This window comes from Dermacentor andersoni, chromosome 2 (assembly GCF_023375885.2).
Source record: "Dermacentor andersoni chromosome 2, qqDerAnde1_hic_scaffold, whole genome shotgun sequence".
In the NCBI taxonomy this organism is placed as follows: Eukaryota; Metazoa; Arthropoda; class Arachnida; order Ixodida; family Ixodidae; genus Dermacentor; species Dermacentor andersoni.
The window spans coordinates 207,225,990-207,244,757 of record NC_092815.1 but is presented as its reverse complement, the minus strand read 5'-3'; the positions used below and the strand labels follow the sequence as shown (position 1 = coordinate 207,244,757).

General features: G+C 44.3%; 1 protein-coding gene across 1 annotated transcript; it reads left to right on the top strand.

Moving 5' to 3' along the window:
• Positions 1-222: 222 nt before the first annotated feature.
• Positions 223-16,066, top strand: LOC126540119 (uncharacterized). The gene is made up of 5 exons (XM_055076258.1): positions 223-234; positions 2,495-2,638; positions 4,861-5,376; positions 13,643-13,786; positions 15,362-16,066. Exons 1-5 carry the CDS (start codon positions 223-225, stop codon positions 15,941-15,943), a joined length of 1,398 nt encoding a protein of 465 aa, XP_054932233.1. The 3' UTR covers positions 15,944-16,066.
• The last annotated feature ends 2,702 nt before the right edge of the window (positions 16,067-18,768 follow it).

The window sequence follows — 18,768 nt, the reverse complement described above, 5'->3', positions numbered from 1 at the left end:
CGACATTTCAGTTTTGCAAGATGCAAAAGCAAAGCGAACACTGCAATGCAGCCAAGTGCGCTGCAACATTGTGTGGCAACAACTAGAGAGGTGTCGCTGTGTCAAGTATAAAAGCCCCCTGCGCACAGGCAGAGACCAACAGAAGACAGTCGCCTTCCCTTCTGCGTTGCAGTGCAGATTGTAGCTCTGCGTACTACTTGCGGGATCTTCGCCACCGCCGCAATGTTCCTAAAGGTGAGGGTGTTTATGATAGTATTTTCCGAAGAAAGCACGAATTCGCTGCCGTATACCTTCTCCGCCTCGATTCAATCGAGGTTCGGGGAAAAATAATCGACAGATTTGATGTAACGGTGCATGACTGTAGAGCTAACTTTTTAGCAAACTTAAGCATTGACCTCCATCGGACAGTGGCAACTACTGAGTACGTAAGCTATAACAATCAGAAATCAGTGTTGACAGAATCCTTACATGTACCTGCCTAAATAAAGCTATACGAATAGCTCACTCCCCAATTACGCTAAATAAAGCGAAATAATTCGACCTTTAATGATGCAGCCTAGAATTAAGAACTGTAGCTTGAAGTTCCCTACGAGAATAATACAGTTCAGTTGGCTGAATTTCCAGCTGCAGTACCCTAGAGATTCCAGTTTTTCGAAAAAACCGCACTCAACTGATGCTTGTCACTCCATCCTCCCCAGGTGCCATTAAAATTTCAAAGCGACAACATCAATGATGATCATAATGATTTATTGGCATCCCCTTTGAAACGGGGCCGTGGCAAACGAACACCTAGCATGCTTGAGTTAATCAGGTATGCTATGCATGCTTTTCATTCTGGCATTTTTGTTTGCATCTCCTTAAATCTTTTTCTTTTCCTCAAAACCTCTCTGCCGTGTACCGCTGCATATGACTGTAACGAATCCGTCATATCAATCTCTTCCTTGCTCTTTCTCGCGCCACTACACTAAACGTATTTTTCTCATGTCAACGGCTCACCGGTTGGTGCTTTCGTCCACTTTACCCTAAGCAATTCTGGAAGATGTATTCGTCGCATACTGGTTTCACTGGGTAATCCATTGGTATTTCATGAGGATGTGTTGAGTGACCTCCAGATTTTTCTGCAGCATAGAAATGCCTAATCTACTTGCGAATGTTTGCTTCGGTTAGTTTTTGTATGTTTTTCTCCATAGGCGACCACCTCCAGCCTCAAATAGCAAGGCGCTGTCCTTTCTGTTATCGTACCGATTTTTCTATTCCCATGTTCTCATTCTTGTAAATCTCCATGGTATTTATCGTTACCATTCCTTGCATCCAATTCGCTGTCTCTGTTTCTCTAACTTTCTTTCTGATTGCTCCTCGTTGTCTATCTGCACTTTCAATTAACCTGTACTTGGTTGCCAACTTTGTTGACCTCTTCCTCCATTCTGCGTTCACGCTTTTCGGGTAAAGATACTTGTGAACTTTATCTGCCCATTTATTCTGATCCATGTTCCTGAGTCTTCAAAACTAATTTTGATCTGCGTTTCTCTGACTTCAAACGCGGGTCAACTCAACCCATGTCACCTTCAGCATGTGCAAACTCATTTGTGTATACCCAGAAGTATTTATATTGCTTTACTATAGATAAGACTTGCTGCTGAATCGAAACCACGTAGTTACTCGTCTCTTCATCAAAGATGATATTTGCCGAATTCTCTGGGCTAAGCTAGATTTGTCGCTGCGTTGCGACATATATTCGCAAGTGTCTGTAATCTATTTTATTTTGTGCTAGTAGCACTACATAGGTCCTTCGCACACATCAGTCCAGGGAGCTTCTGTTGCACCAATTGTCCATTACGCATGTAGGACTAGTCAAACCCAAATTCAATGTATTCCAGTTGTTGTTTTTGTATGCCAAAAACATAAAGCATAAACAAGCTTGAAAATAGGGGACAGCCTTGCTTAAGTCATTGGTGAATTTCCACCACTTCACTACTTTTTGCTGCCTTCCCATGCAATTTTTACGCAGTTTTCTCTATATATCTCCTTCAGCAGCTTCTCGACATCGTGATGTATAACTTCGTGCTTGGAAATATCCCGTAACGATTTCCTGTATATGTTACGATAGGCTCCCCTTATATCTAGAAGTGCCATCCATAAAGGTCCGTTTTGGGCCACTGTAATTTCTATGCACTGCGTTAGTACAAACATACCCTCAAAGCGCCTGCCTGGCCTGAACCCATGCTGTAGTTCACCCACTAAATAATTTTTCTGCACCCACTTTACCATCGACGTTACTGTAACTGGCCTATGCGAGCATGTCTTATCCTTATAACCCGATGCCTTTGAGATGAGGTGTCGCTTTCAAGCTATTTATCGCTTGAGGTCGACCCCAATTGGCCTTGCGCAACTTGCTGTGGCGATCGCCACACCGATTTAAGCTATTCTACGACTTTTATACAGAAGCATTCGTAATGTCCTACATGAAGTCCATTACTGTTTTCAATTATCTCAGGTGCAAGTGCTGTTCGTCTGGGTCGTCCTTCAAGCCTACGCCCTAGACCATCACCAGCCGAACCTGGCTGGATACACGGGTGTAGGCTTTGCAGGCTATGCTACTCCGTCGGCGCCCTACGGAAGATACGACGCCTATGCCTCTGTGAGCGTCGGTGTGCCTTCCATGCCGCTACGCTTTCTTGCACTTGAAGCCGCAGAGTCAAGGAGACCAGAATTGCTCACGTCACACTCGAGTCTTTATGCACGCCCTTCAGCATTCGTCAGTGTAGTCCTCGGCGTTACAGGAAACCGGCGCTGGCCCTTTCTAAGCGAACAGAAGTACCGTACTTCAGGGCCAGCCCAGTGAACGAAGCAGGCTTCTAGCACATGCTGAAGTTTCGTGACAGACCTCAAGCTTGAGCTCAAATTCAGCTTGAACGCCCGTCTTACGGAAAGCTCAGAAACATCTTTCAAAGAAAACTTGTCAATGATTGCGGCTCCTGAATGGGCCCAGCGCCGCACTCGAACGTAGGAATACACGTATTTCCCTAATATACCACGATGATGGAGCAGAAGTGCCGGGAGTCTAGTACTTATGGTACAAACGCTATAGTCACGGATATGTAAAAGGGGTACCCCGGACCTTCCATAAATGTGGAGAGCTTTAAAGCCGGTCATAGCATCTGTGTTCCTGAAACCAACGAAACCTAGCTGTTCATTTCCACAAGTCAGAAGACCACAAGAAGTTGGTTTTAAAAAGCGAAGCTTTCTTTGCCTATTCTGTAAAAAACTGGGCACAATACAGTTCGGCTGATTTACAAAGTTACGTTTGAAAAGGCTTGGTGTCCAGTGTGTATGGTGACCAGAGAAACGAACTGCTGAACAATAAGCCTAAGAGGACTGATCTGCCCAATCAATGTGCCAGTCAGATAGGAAAACCCGGTGGTACGCGGGAATCGCCGTGAGACATGCGACATGTATGACTTTATGCACCGCTGCTACAAGGAGAACTTGAGAAACTCTTTAGGCTTATGCATTAACGCTTAGGCAGCCCAGCTCATTACCAGTACCAACGGTTACTATTACGGCGCTTTTTTCTAAAGATTAAGTTGGCTTGACAATCACATAAGAGCTTGTTGATTTCGCGGGAGCTGCTGAAAATGGCGTAAGCACATATCAGAAGCACGCTGGAACAGCCGTAACAAGCATTTTCTTCGTATACCTGGTCTCCCTTGGATATGAAAGCACCCCTAGTGCTGCCGAGGAGCGCCAATGTGTTAGCCGCATGGCAACGGCATCTGCGCACGTAATACGCATATTGGGTTGTCCACTGACTAATTCTGCGATAACAACGTCATGAACGCAGTTACTTAAGTATATCACTTAGTTTCAGTGCTACGTAAATAAGTGCATAGTAAGTGAACTTGGATATCTCATGCTCCAATGCTGCCATAAGTTTTTGTTTTTACCCTTAACACGGTTTAGCATGCCTTTGCCATTATGACAGCAACAGTAAAGAATGCAAAACTGTCAAGAGCTTGTTTACCTACAATCTTTCCAATATTTTAGTTGCACACCATTCGACGTTTTGTTACCACAACAAAATACCCGTTTATCCGTAAGTGCGAAGCAGTGAACGCGATATCGACATGTTGGAATATTACACGAAGACCCGTAGCTGATGTGGAAGCATCAACTGAAGTAAACGCAAGCTGACTAAGTAAAAACGAGTTGTTGTTCCAAGGGTCCCGTTTGAATCTGGCCATTAGATAAGTTAATATATGTTTATTGATTAAAGTTGACGCATTCCTTAGCGGCTTTACCAGAACTTTTCCGTATCAGGTATGTGTGAATAATGTTATCGGACAATTTCATTTCCGTTTATTGATTAAAGAGAATGTCGTTCTTAGCCCCTGTACCACAACTTTTCGGCATCAGGTATGTTTCAAGCCTCTGTCCTAGTCAGACCCCGGAGGTAGTGCACAGCCGCGCCAAAACACTTAAATCAAGTTCAGATTTGAGCTCCGTTTTCTTTTTCGCACTTTTATTATTTAAGTCTGGGAAGATTTAAGATAAAAGGCATGCGCTGTCGGTGTTCTATTCCAAGGGATTTGTTTGTAGGCTGCCATTCTCGAACTTCTGAGGAATAAGTTTTTCAAGAAATTAAAGAAAGACCTGGTATGAGCAACTTTAGTGAATGAATGGCCCGGCAGTATACCCGCCCCCTCACCCCCATATAACGCACGTCATAGAGCATGGCATGACATATACCATACATATATCTAAATACACACGGAATTTCACGATGACGGCGGCGAAAATTCGCCTGGAGTGTCCATATAATTGCTATCGCATTAAAGCTTTCGTTCTTACTATACATTGCAGCCACCTCAGCCATATAGCTTCGGTTACGACAATGTGGACGAGTTCGGCAACCGGCAGTTCCGCAGCGAGCAAGGCGATTCCAGCAACGCCAAGACCGGCTCCTATGGTTATCGAGACGCCAATGGTCTCTACCGCCGGGTGAACTACGTGGCCGACGTGAACGGCTTCCGTGTCACCGTGGACACCAACGAGCCGGGCACCGCCCCTGGTGCCAGCGCCGACGCGGTCTTCAACGCTGCGCCAGTCGTCCCTCCGGTTCCTTCAGGAGCTGCACAGACTGGTATACCTACAGCCTTTGCTGCTAGGGCGGCATCGCCTTACAATACTGGTGGCTACAGTGGATATGGCAGACACGGATACGACCCCTACGCAGGCGCTGCTGGAGCCCATGGTTACGCCCCTTACGGACGTCAGGGATACGTTGCCAGCGGTCCAGCACTTGGAGGATACGCTTACGGCGGCGGTGTTCCCTATGGCTACGGGGCTGCCGGATATGCAGCGGGTTACGCTCCGGGGGTCTATGGTGCCCCATCTGGATACGGAGGTTCGCCTTCTGCTCATCATGGATACCGCCGTCGGTAATGAAGTCTGTTGCCGTGTGTATGCAACACGTGCCTGAGGAGCTAGACTTGTGGCATCGTAAAATGTGTACCGTGCATGTTGTACAGTTGAAGCAAAAAGCGAATAAAAATGGTATGTGATACGCGAAAGAAAGTACTTTTCATATTTACTAGCCTGATGGGTGTTATTTGCAGATATATCATTTCAGAAACACCTGGACAACGCTGGAACATTCCACGCTGTCACGTCGTAACAAGTCGTCGTACACTTTTTGCGGTGTTTCTTGCATTCCTGCCCCACTGGAACATGGCGGCCATGGCCAGGTTGAACAAACGACCTCCCGTTTAGCAGCACAAGGCCGTAGCAATGAAGCTACCGCGCCGGTTGGTGGCACATCTACAAAAAACCTTAGGACGTTCTTCGTATACTAAATAGCAAACTGAGGAATTAACAGTCCCAGCTGTACCGCTCCATTACACGCATTCCAAAACGCTCAACCACGAAAGCTGACGCACAGAAAAACAAGTGACCAAACCTATGTACACCTTATCATTTGCTGCTCCAAAATGATAAAAGGCTGTACATCTACTCATTTGCTGCGCCCTCCAGCTTCACTATGGCTACAGGGCTAAGAAAGACTACCGACAAACGCCACGACCAGGATTTCGACCGATCTTATTGGAGCAATGTGCAATTTGGATTCGAGTGCGCTACCCATCACGCATGTTGCTTGCTTTATTGCACGGAAATTATTTCCGTAACATGGGCAAACACCATTTACATTACATGTAGACACACACGCACCTAAAATACGCACGCTACGCTAAAGAGTTCAATGAAACTTAAACATTCGGGTAAACAAGTACAAGCCCTAAGGGGTGCAAACCACTCCTGAATGGGACCCAAGGTGTCGACCCCACTTTCTCATTTCAGCAGCTTCTTCTTGAAAGACAGACCTTGTCAAGTGAGGTGGCTCAGCATGTCTGTCGATCATGCGGCTTCTTCATAATGAATAAAGTCGGTAACCGGGATGATGTGCAATTACTGCAATTTTATTGCGCGCCTCACGGACTCTGACAGCGATGCAACCTCCGCAAATGTTTAGGTGGCGATAGAGAGGGAAACAAGTAGAAGGCAGTGAGGTTAACCAAAATATTTTCGCTTCGCTAAGCTGCACGGGGAAACAGGAAAATGGACTTAAATATATAGGACGAGAGAAAGGCGAGCTCAGAAACGGCGATTGGCGAACAAAATTAAAGTGCCACAAATCACAGTCTTTGTCGCAGGCCCGTAGCCTGCAGGAAGCGAACTAGTGTTGTGGCTTCCTACAGCGCACCTAACTTGACAAGTGTGTACTTTGTACGGTCGCACGCAGTCGCGCATGCAGGACGTTGAACATCACCTGCAGAATGCTCATACCTTTGTATGCGTTGTGTGTTCGCCGCTGTTCCGTTGAAGCGGTAGACAGCACGAAGGTCACTTCGCTCGCTGCTGCTGCCGCGTTGCTCACACCAGCGTTCTGACAGCGAGTGTCCGTGCTCATCGAGTGTGATGTGTTCTTGTTTTCTCGTCCCTGTTGACGCCACCCGCTTGTTAATTCAGTTAGAACTAATTTGCTCTCGCAATCGCACTAATTTGCTCTCGCAATCGGTGATTCGTCTTGCGGGCGAATCTGCTACTATATTTCTGCTTACGCTTTCGCCAAATCCTCCTCCTCCGCTTTCCTGGTTGCATCATTCATCCCCCGCTGCGCTCCGTTTTAGCACTTTTACCCTTCGCTGTGTTCGGTCGCTCAGTTATAAGCCGACCCTCGCCGCAGGAATGGGCGCCTAAGAGCTGCTCTCTAAAAAAAATGGAAAGTTAGAATTGACCGACACAAGGCCCTACTGCTAACGAAACCTCCTCCATCGCTTATCGAATAGATGCCGCAGTGCTACAGTTGACATAAAGGGGGGGGGGGGGGGGGCGAACCGCTCCTTAATAAATGGCTAGGGAGCCAGGCCCCCTCGGGCTTCCCCTGACTTTATGTGCGTTTAAGTAAAATTCTTCAGCGTTCATCTATATACTGATGGTTAAGTTACCTATACAGAAATAAAAAAAAGTAGTGAAGATATCAATATAGTCCTCTATGACGTTGACGCCCTAACTAATTGGTGTAACCGATCGCGCATAGAAATGAATGTTAACCAATCTAAAGTTATTCGGGTCTCACGTATTACTGTACTTTATTCTTTATTCTTAATTCATACATGATCTGCAACGCTTACCTACCACGGCGGCTTAGCGGCTATGGCGTTGCGCTTTACCCGCCTTTGGAGGGGGGGGGGGCGAAATGCAAAAACGCCCCTGTCCCTTGCATAGGCGGCGTGTTAAGGATCCCCTGGCGGTCAAAATAAATCCGAACTGCAACATTACGGCGTGCCTCATAATCAAATCGTGGTTTGGCCAGGTAAAACACGACAATTCAGTTCATAGGAGGGGAGACTTTAAAGATTTTAACTATAGGCCCATCACAATAGCTTTTAGTATTATATAAAACATTCACCAGTATAATTACCAATAGAATCGGGGCAACAATCGACTTCAATCAACGAAGGAAAAAGGCTGGCTTCAGGAAGGGATAATCCACAATGAATAAAATCTATGTCATCAGCCAGGTAATTTTGTTGAATCGCAATATTTTCCTGTTGGCCTATGTGACCACGAAACGCTACAGCTGCACAACGCTATACCAAACCAAACTCGTCTCCGCTCATTAGATTCGAGACTATCAATAATTTGATCTTTATTAAGAAACCTTAATTGAGTTAAAGGATTATGTATACTGCGCTACATTATGATCTTTGTAACTTGCCGGAAGTTTCCAACATCGCGGTTCCCTTTATATGACGGCTGCTTGTAACATCACGGTTCTGTTAACATCACAGCTCCTTGTAATGTGATGGTTGCTTGTAACATCGCGGTTCCTTGTAACATCAAGGGTGCTTGCATAACATTCGTGGTTCTGTATAGCATCACGGCTGCTGGTAATATCACGTTTCCTTGTAACATCACTGTTCCGTATACCATCACGGCGGCTTGTAGCATCACGGCTTGTTATTTAACATCACGCTTCTTTTCTAACATCACGACTGCTTCTCACGCTCGCACCCTCGATTACCTATATATACATATATATATATATATATATATATATATATATATATATATATATATATATATATATATAAGGGTTACACTCTTTGGTTTAAAGCTATACGGACCGGTCGCTTACATTCGTGGCACCACGGTAAAGCCTCTGTTTTTAAATTTCGTTGCAAAATTATACAAATACAAAAGCGACTCTGCTGTCACCCTGAGTTCTGTTTCCTTGTATCTTGGAAAGCTATCTGGCGTGCCTTGGAGAATGCACTAGCCCATTGGAGCTAATCCATGGAGATTTTCTTCTTTGGACCTTCATAATATCCTACAAGGAAAGGAACAGCTCACACGTCATTTCTTTGCGTTATCTAGATGGCTCTCACGTTGCACCTGACGTACTCTCAAATGCCATGAACTGATATTTTTCCCGGTTTTAACCCGCCAATTTGTGTACATAGCAATTTTGTTTCGCCAGGCTACAAACCCACACTGAAGACATTGCAAGCTCATTGACGATGTAACAATCTCCAAGTGCTCCGGTAAAGACAAAATGAACCCAAACTTATTAAAGAAAAAACAAAACCCATTCCCAGCCATATCCTAGCAATATTCCTGTGCAACCCCTTGGACGTAATTCCCTGCCAATTGACTGGAAAGCTATTAAAGTTCACCCCATTTTCAAATTTAATTGAGACTTGGTGGATTAATTTTTCAATGACGCTCAACATTAGCAAACATAAGCTCATGCAAATAACGCATGAAAATTCAATTCTTAGCTACCCCTGCTCCTCTAAATCAACACTCACAGTACAATGTCACTCACATCTTTACGTGCGCTTCACTATAACAAATAAACTTGCTTGGCCTGAAAACATCCAGAAATTAGGAGCTAACATATCAAAGTCATTTGGATATATAGGACCAAACCTTATGCTGATCGCTCTCTAATACCTAGCATATGAAGTTTTGTTCAATCGATGCTTGAGTGCGCTTGCGAAATTTGTAGTCATCAATTTATTTACCACAACAGAAAGAGTATAAAAGTGTGCAGTCCGTTTCACCACACTGACGTGCAATCATCTGCATAGCATTACTCCAACAATAGGGTTTATCGGACACAAAACATTACATTACTGCTGAAGGAGCACCATACCTTTCCTGTTTCATAAACTGTAGTTTTACTTCGATGATTTACGTGGAAAACTTCTTATCAACTTTACTCGCATATCACGACGACTCACGTGCTGCGCATAATTTAGATGGTTCAGCTAACAACTTTAACAAACACTTTTACCATTATTTATTGAAAAAGAAAGAAATATACTAGATCGATCTCTAAAATATTGCAATCTGCTGAAGTTGTAGCATCAATTAGAACAGTTAATTTCATATCTTACATCTCATCGCGCTCCACTTAAGTTCTGTCTTATACCCCACCTACTTGTTTTACATGCTCATGCAGCCATATTTCTAATAATGTTCGTTTCCTCATCACCCCCCCCCCCTCCCCCAATATATTAGGCCAAAGGGACCCTTCGATATGCCATTCGAAATGATGTGATCCAAACGCTGATAATGACATTGCTCAGTTAATTTTATAACTGCCTTGAATGTAACGCTAAGTAATTTCTCTTCACTAATTTCACCTTTGGTATTCTAAAGATATACAACCATAATTTTTACTGGGTGACCGATACGATAAAAAAAAAAAGAAAGCTTCGGCGTTTTTACCTTGAACTAGGATGCCATTTCTCATTGGGTGGTTATCAAGGCGTACCGCCAAACGTTAGCATCACAATAATTTTATTCAATGCAAAACAGCTTCTGTAATGCTAGAAACGCGATATAACTTGTTCTCTTCCAATTTTTAATAAACGTACCTAATTTTAATTGTGCATTTAATCATTAATTCACCCATTGGATCAGCGTACGGATTAGCTATTCAGGAGACTGAATTTAGAATATCATAATTGTAGATATGTTTAGAATAATACTTTCATTATTATAGCACTATGTTACGCCGTTAAATATGAGTGCGAAATGCTTGAACGAAAATACTTCAAATGTCAAAATAGTGTTCAACGCCATGACGCTTTGTTCTCGAAATTCCTTCATAGCTTCACAGCATACGTCCAAAAGCAACCTGAACATAAGGGTTTGGTCCCATTTTACGCTCATAACTTTGTCAGAGAGAAAACAGCCCAAAAGACACATTTTCTACACTATCAAAGTATCCCCAAGAATAAAGAAATGTCAAGAGAGCTTGGCCCATGGAGATCTTATATTGAACACGCGGACAAATATAACAGCAATAACTGTGTAGTGTGTTTATTCTTTGCAGCAACTAATTTAGGACTGTGCCTCATCGAGCCGGACAGACGGATGAAGACGGAGAAGCAGACTTCTGTGTAAAAAAAAAAAAAAAAAAAAAAAAAAAAGAACGTGCATGAATGTCAATCGCTCGGACTCGCGAACACAACCGTATTCACCGAAAATCCAAGTACAGCAAGCATGTACGCCAGGCCACCTTAAGGCGTCGCGCCTTTTACGTAAAGGTAACTTGAGGCGCCTTACCGCATGTCACTGTGGTTATGTAATGTACGAAAAGAAAGAAAACAGCGCGAAACAAAACAGCTTGCGATTACGCGCGACGCGTACGCAACAGCTAGACAGGCGTTGCCGGCCGGAGCATAAAAGCTAGCTGCTCTCAGGAAAAGGCCGCCAGTCGTTCGCCCTCAATTCCTGCACCGCTCAGTTTACGGCAGCTCTTCTGACTACTCGATCGATATCCAGAACATTCGCAATGTTTGCTACGGTGAGAGAAATATTCATTCATTTATTTTTCTTCATTTGATTACTTATTTTGACACTCAACTTCTAACTTGGTATTGGTAGGCGTAGCATTCATGTAAGATAAATCGACACTTTAGCAACGAACTACGGGACAAAGCCGTAGAAAATGCGAAGTGCAACAAGCAGGCGGAATAATATTACTAAGTCTTATCAAGGGACATATTCCTTATTGGGAGGATGATTGCCAAGCATGCTTTAGAACTAGTTTAGTAGCAAGTTACTGGCAGCTGCCGGTAATAAAATTAATTGTTTACTGGTCCTTGTAAAAACAACTCAACTTGATAGTATATATGCATGATGTGATGTTCAGTTTAGTATGTGATATTGCACAGTTCCAGTACGCCAAGCAGAAGCTAATAGCAGTAATCTATATGGTCTTTCTGCAACCACGTAAAACTCTCAAGGCGTTGTAGTGCAACAGATACGAAGGAAAAACAAATGGGCAAAAATTGACTTTTTCTGGTCGCTTGGCATTTTTTCTCACGGGGTGTGTGCGAATGGTAAATTTCGAGATTGAATCGAATACGATTCGAGTAGTGTCAGCAGCGAATCGAGTCGGATATTGAATCGTTGTCGAAACGTTTTGGAATAGTGAGCAGTCGTTTTCATAATTAAAGTCAAACAATGTTCACGTTCTATAGCATTTCCGAAGCTTTAGCAAGCTTCATATTAGAAAGGTCACATTAAAAAGCGTTGTTTGCTAAGAGCGCTAACGGAGCATTATGGACAAATAAGCAGTTTGCCTAAACAAGACACTTCGGTGCGTTGGAATGATGGTGGTTTAGCCGGAAAATGTCCGCTCTCTGAGTGTTGTACAGCCTACTACGTCACGCAACTTCCTGCGTTTTATGTCGAATATTTAGAACGGTGTCAATGTTAGCATACTATTGCTCCAATATTATGATTGATTGCGCGCAGGTTGTGCTTTAAGATATTCGAAGCCATTTCGAGAAATAATCGCATTCACGAATACTGTTTCTTTCAAAAACCAAATGGAATTCGACAACATTCGAGGCGTTATTGGTAAGCTTCGAATATTCCGTACCGTTAGTTCTATTTCTTTTGCACCGCACACCTGGACAGATGTGAACCAACCAGATCATCGTTGCACTTTGTTACTCACTCTCAATTTCGCAAATGGATAATGAGTAAGTTGGAGGGAATCACTTCTTCAATTATTCTTCCGAGCAGTCCTCTTAATTTGTTTATATCTTTAATTTGTTGAATCATCATTTAAGCTAGAAGAAGGAACTTTTTCGAGCGTAACACTTCCCGCTAGGTTATTCCTTTTAGCTTTCAAAAAAAAAAAAAAACTCAGTGCCCTTCCCCTCCGTGAAGAAGGATGACCAGTGAAGCTGTGTATGTGGGCCCCTTAATGGTGAACTGCACCTCCGCCGTGGGTCGGCCCGGTATTGCACTGTCTTTTGGATCGGTCCACGTATGGGGTGTGCTTAACGCCTGCGTCACCTCCGCCGCGGGTCGGCCCGGCATCGCACTATCTTCGGAGTCGGCCCACATATGGAAAGTGCTTAACGCCTGCTTCACCTCCGCCGCGGGTCGGCCCAGTATTGCACTATCTTCTGGATCGGCCCACGTATGGGGTATGCATAACGCCTGCGTCACCTCCGCCGCGGGTCAGCCCGGCATTGCAGTATCTGCGGGAATTTTTTTCTACACGCGGACACAATAGTAGAGAAAGTAGCCCTAAAAATCTTCGTTGTAGAAGAAACAGCGCAACAGTTGGCGGAGGACTGACAGAAGAAACGGGCAAGAGCGCTTGCGCCTTATTCTTCTGTCAGTTCTGCATCCACTGGTGCGCTGTGCTTATAAAGGATTAACAATTGGTCCAGTCACACACCTTATACACTGAAACCAACCTTATGCATTTTCGTAAAGTGGAAAGTACTTCGTGCAAGTGCCAATGCTACATAACAAGCGCACACTTACAGCCCGGGCTAAATTAATGCCTTTCTGTACATACTTTAGCGTAGAGTTTGCAAACAGTTATATACGAGGTGTATTAACCAGACACTACTCGTGCACTAGAGCCGCCATAGGGTCATCGGCCGTGCAGGTGCATCATACGTGTCGGCATTCACTTGTGTATAGAGTGAAAGAAGGAATCGGGCTCATTGAGTGTCACGGTATGAAACGCACTCTGTGTCTACCCGTATGAGGACATCTTGCCAGCAAAGTGCTCAAGTATCGTTCTTTCTCGCAACGCTAGGTGCAAGTGCTGTTAGTCTGCCTCATCGTTGAAGGCTACGGACTGCACCACCACCCGTCGAATCAGGCTGTATATCCGGTGTCCAGCTTCAGCGACTACAATACTGCCGCTGCTCCCTACCAAGGATACAACGCCTACACCTATGTGAGTATAGGTCGTCTAGCATTAATTGCACAAGCATGCAGCGTTTGAAGAAGGCGCAGCCTGAATCAGAATAAGTTTACCAAAAATCTAGGCAATGCGTTGGATCCCAACTAAAAGCCTACAAAAAGGTCTAAAGAAGATTGAGGCGTTCCTTCAGAAGACTGGGCCCGTATTTATGCATAGGGATACCGTGCAAGCAGTCACAACCAGAATTCAAACCGCGCAAAACAAAGTGGAATAGTACGTTCGACATGTGACACTAGGAATTCACTATACAATGTGAAGGACGACCTGTGTGTCAATGCAAGTAGTTCCCCATAACAAACAGGAATATAGGAGACTGAAATATAGATATACTTTTATAGTTTACTGGCATATGTGGCGCCGCAGTTTTTTTTCATACCGATTATTTTCAACATCTGGTCATTAATCTTTACGAGATGATCGTCGTCAGATAAAAGCTCTTTGTAGATTACAGCAAAGCATGAGATACCATTTGAATGAGCGCCTGTTTGCAAGGACAGAAGGGTGCTAAGTACATGCTACGTCATAGCTTAGAGAACAGTGTCTTTTCTAAATATATGCCAACAGCGCGGTCCACTTAAACTACTCGTGTGAGAAATCCAAATAACCTGTGCCTACATTTTCTTTCAAAGTTGAGCTTTTAGGCAGCTCTAAAGAAGCTGGTATCAGCAGTGAAGGTGAGATGTCCATAGTGCCAAATTCCAAAGATTACCAAGAAGTGGATCAAAGGGAATGCGATGGCGACAAGTAAATCCGTTAGTGCAGTGCAACTTAAGTATGGTTGGCTCATTTCAACAAGCATGCCTAAAATTACGACACAAAGGAGTTCATCAATCCTCTCAGAAAGGACTTTTCAATCCGCCCCATATAGTATACTATAGCATGTTAAGTTCTCTACGTGACCACCACCTTCTGGAATTCAGCCTGTCCAGTCAAGAAAAGAGGACTATATGGAGATATCCCAACATCTTGTAATCGAGTTGTTTTTGGAACATAACACTCTTCAATTTTCGCGAGAAAAGCTCCTTGCGCTGCTGTAAATAAGCTCGACATTCTGGATACCCGCAAGCAGCAATGCCCAACGCGCTGAGCAACGGCTACGCGCACACTGACGTGAGACGCAATGACTCTTCTGCGTACTTCTTAGTCGTGCTTCTAAGACGCGATGCCACTCATTAAAGCAAAGATGGAAGGCTCAAGGAATGCCGCTGGCTTGAAGTCACAGAATACGGCACAGTGACTATCTCGCAAAACTTGATCTTTTGCAGCTCTCGTTTGTTCAGTATTTGCTTGGTCACATATGAGTCACATATAAGGCACATAATGTAATTTAGCTTCATTTTAGACAATGGCAATACTGCTCACTAGGACTAACACTTCCAGCGCTGAATTAATCCCGCTCACTTGCTTGAGTAGTTCGGACTTTATTTTTTACAATCTCATCAACCATTTCCTCAAATATGCATTTGCACAATGCCACGTTGTACGCCTTCACACAAAAGCACAAGTACGGTGCAGTCTACAACTTCTGTCTTGTTTATTTTTTTATAGCCACCTCACCCGCACAACTTTGGCTACGACAAACTGGACGAGTACGGCAATCGACAGTTCTGCAGCGCGCAGAGCGGCTCCAAAAACACCAAGACCGGTTTGTACGGCTACCGCGACGAGAATGGCCTCTACGGGCGTGTGAACTACATCGCCGATGAGTACGGCTTCCGGGCCACCATGCACACCAACGAACCAGCTGCCACTCTTGAAGAGAGCGCCGACACGGTTTTCAACGTTGCACCAGTGGTCCATCCGGTTCTTTCAGCAGCTGACCAGATTGGTGCACCTACAGCTTATACCGCTATGGTGGCGGCACCTTACAACGCTGGTGGCTACAGTGCTTACGGCAAATATGGATACAACTCCAACGCAGGCGCTGCTGGAGCCTACGCGTACGCTCCGTTCGGACGTGAGGGAAACACTGCTAGCAGTCCAGCCCTCGGTGGATACGCTTACGGCGGCCAACCTCCCTACAGCTACAGTGCCGCCGCCTACGGTGCGAGCAACCGCCCTGGTGTCCACGGCACACCTGCCGTTTACGGGAGCTGGTCTTCCAATCATCGTGGCTACCGGCGTCGATAATGCATGTCTCTTAGGCCACGTGAGACAAGACAAATGGCAGATGTTGCCGTTGGAACTTTTGCACCGTGCTTGATGTAGCAGATTGTAACAGGGTATATAAAAAATAAAGATCTAGTTAAACAACTTCTAGTAAAGACTATTTATTTGTTTTCTGCATGATGTTCTGTTTTAGCCTTCAGATACTGGGGAAAACAACAGTCTCTCTTTTGACTTCGTGACACGAACCCACGACGAGACCTGGAGGAATAGCGCTTTACTGTTCTTCTGTAAATTGTTTTATAGAGGTTTTTCATCATCAATATAATTCGTGAAAACTAAGGCCAGTCGTGCATCATTTGACTGCAGGTGGGCTTCGCGGCTGTGCCACCACACAGACCGCTAACCAGTTAATCCTGATCATGCAGGTTAGTAGTTGGTATCAAGCTCCTTCTAAAAAATCAAGTGATTACTTTTCGGTGCAGCTGCCAAGCCCACAGTGCTGCATTTTACTTATTTCTGAATGCATTGAAGTCATACGCGCCTTGCTACTGCGATCAGGGGACATAGAGACAAATCCCGGTCCTGAAAAAGCCGTCCTCGACGAAGTAAAAAAATTGTCTACTGGCCGGGCCACACTAATATCCGAGATGCAGTGCCTCAAAACCCTGCTAACGAGCACAAACTGCACTATTGCTAATCTAAGCACCCGCCTCACAGACTTAGAAAATCTCTGCAAAAATCTTTTAGCTCTCCGAACAGAAGTTGACGCCATTAGCACTAAGACCGGTCAACTAACCCATCGTATGTGCGATATTGAAGAGCGCCTTGACGACCTCGAGAACCGTTCCCGACGCAACAATTTAATATTCTACGGTTTTCCTGACACTAACCCGAAGGAAACATACGTTCAATCGGAGCAAATAATCATAAGCCACTGTCTTGAACGCTTTGGTCGTATAGTCGAGCCCAAAGATATAGAGCGAGCACATCGACTAGGTCGTTACACCACTAACCGCAAACGACCCATCATAGTGAAGCTTTCATCCGTCAAAACTAAAGAATCTATCCTCTCAAACGGTCCAAAACTAAAAGGCACAAATTTCAGCATTGGGGAAGACTTCACGCGTCCAGTTCGAACCGCCCGAAAACAGCTCATTGCCTTTTCTAGGAGCAAATCCGTACCATTTTCATTACGTTACAAAGCATTGCATTGCATTGCATTGCATAGCGATATATCTTTGACACTGCACAAGGAATTGTGAAAGCCGTATCGTAGGGATCATGTCGCCGTCAGCAACCACGCCATCAGCACCATAAATGCGCAAGAGCGAATCTTTCATTTTCTGTACTTTATACTAACATACGTAGTTTTCTTCCCAAACGCGTGCTCCTGTCTAATCTAGTACAATCAACCGGCAGTAGCATACTGATACTAACAGAAACATGGCTCAATGACGACATTTCAGACACCGAGGCACTGGCTGACTTGCCGAACTTTAACATTTTTCGCCACGACCGCAAAAATGCACGTGGCGGGGGCGTACTCATCGCCACTAACAAAGAACTATCATGCTCTCTAATCATTACATCTTCACAACTGGAATCGCTATGGGTAATGTGTCGTGCCCCTCCCGAAGCAATAATACTTGGGGTATGCTACAGGCCCCCTCGAACCGATCAAGATTTCGCCCTCGAACTTAATGAAATATTATCCCAGCTTACTAAAAAACACCCCAATGCACACATCCTCCTTTATGGAGACTTCAACTTCCCTAGCATTATTTGGCTCAATCAGGCTTCACCAACTTCAGGAAGTACTGAAGCAAGCGAATTTATCATTGTTTGTCTCAACTTTGAACCGACGCGCGTCACTTGTGAATCCTCAAACAATATAGACCTTGTACTAACGAATAACCCCGAAAGCTTAAAATCTATCGCATATTTACGAGAAATCAGCGGTCACAAAGTCATTCATACCACTTTTAACTTCGTCCCCAAAACACGTCCCGTCTTCCGCAAAACAATTCAATTGTACGATAAGGCTAACTATGAAGCAATTAATAATGAATTACGAGATTTTCTGCCTATTTTCCAATCCAATTTCGGTTCCCGTTCCCTCAATGACAACTGGCTAGTGATTAAAGACAAAATTACTGACCTGACTAATAAATTCATCCCCACGGCGAGCTTTCTTGCCAATAAAAATAAACCATGGTTCTGTAAAAATTTAAAAACACTCGAAAATAAGAAAAAGCGCCTTTTTCGTACTGCGAAATGTGATGGAAGTCCGAGCGCATGGGACAGGTACTATTCTGCGGAAGACGCTTATTACACTGCAATTCGGAAAGCGCAAGAAACATTTTATCATAACGACTTAGCTAAAATTCTAAAAACTAACCCTAGAAAATTTTGGGAAGTCATAAACCCGCAACAAACACATGACGTCACACTTACAAGCGATAAAGACGAAATTATGAGCGACGCTGTTTGTGCTGACACTTTTAACATCGCGTTTTCATCCGTGTTCACTGAAGAAGCCGACTTGCCTCTTCCTACGCCACCTACTGCGACACTGCCAATGATGGCCCTTGTTAAAATTTTTGTCGCTGGCATTTCATCACTCATTGACAAATTAAAACTTTCATCATCGGCTGGTGTCGACGATATTAACTCAAAACTGTTAAAAAATACTAAAGAAATTATTGCAGTGTATTTCTCGATGCTCTTCTCACTTTCACTTGAAACAGGAATCTTACCAGACGACTGGAAAGAGGGCAAGGTCATTCCAGTCCACAAATTAGGTAGCAGACAATCCCCCCTAAATTACCGCCCCATTTCTCTAACAA

What these genes read in the sequence shown, in the direction of transcription:
- LOC126540119 (XM_055076258.1), top strand. An exon ending in CAGCGGGTTACGCTCCGGGG is followed by an intron (nt 5,377 to 13,642) that starts GTCTATGGTGCC and finishes TCGCAACGCTAG; the next exon opens with GTGCAAGTGCTGTTAGTCTG. An exon ending in GATACAACGCCTACACCTAT is followed by an intron (nt 13,787 to 15,361) that starts GTGAGTATAGGT and finishes ATTTTTTTATAG; the next exon opens with CCACCTCACCCGCACAACTT.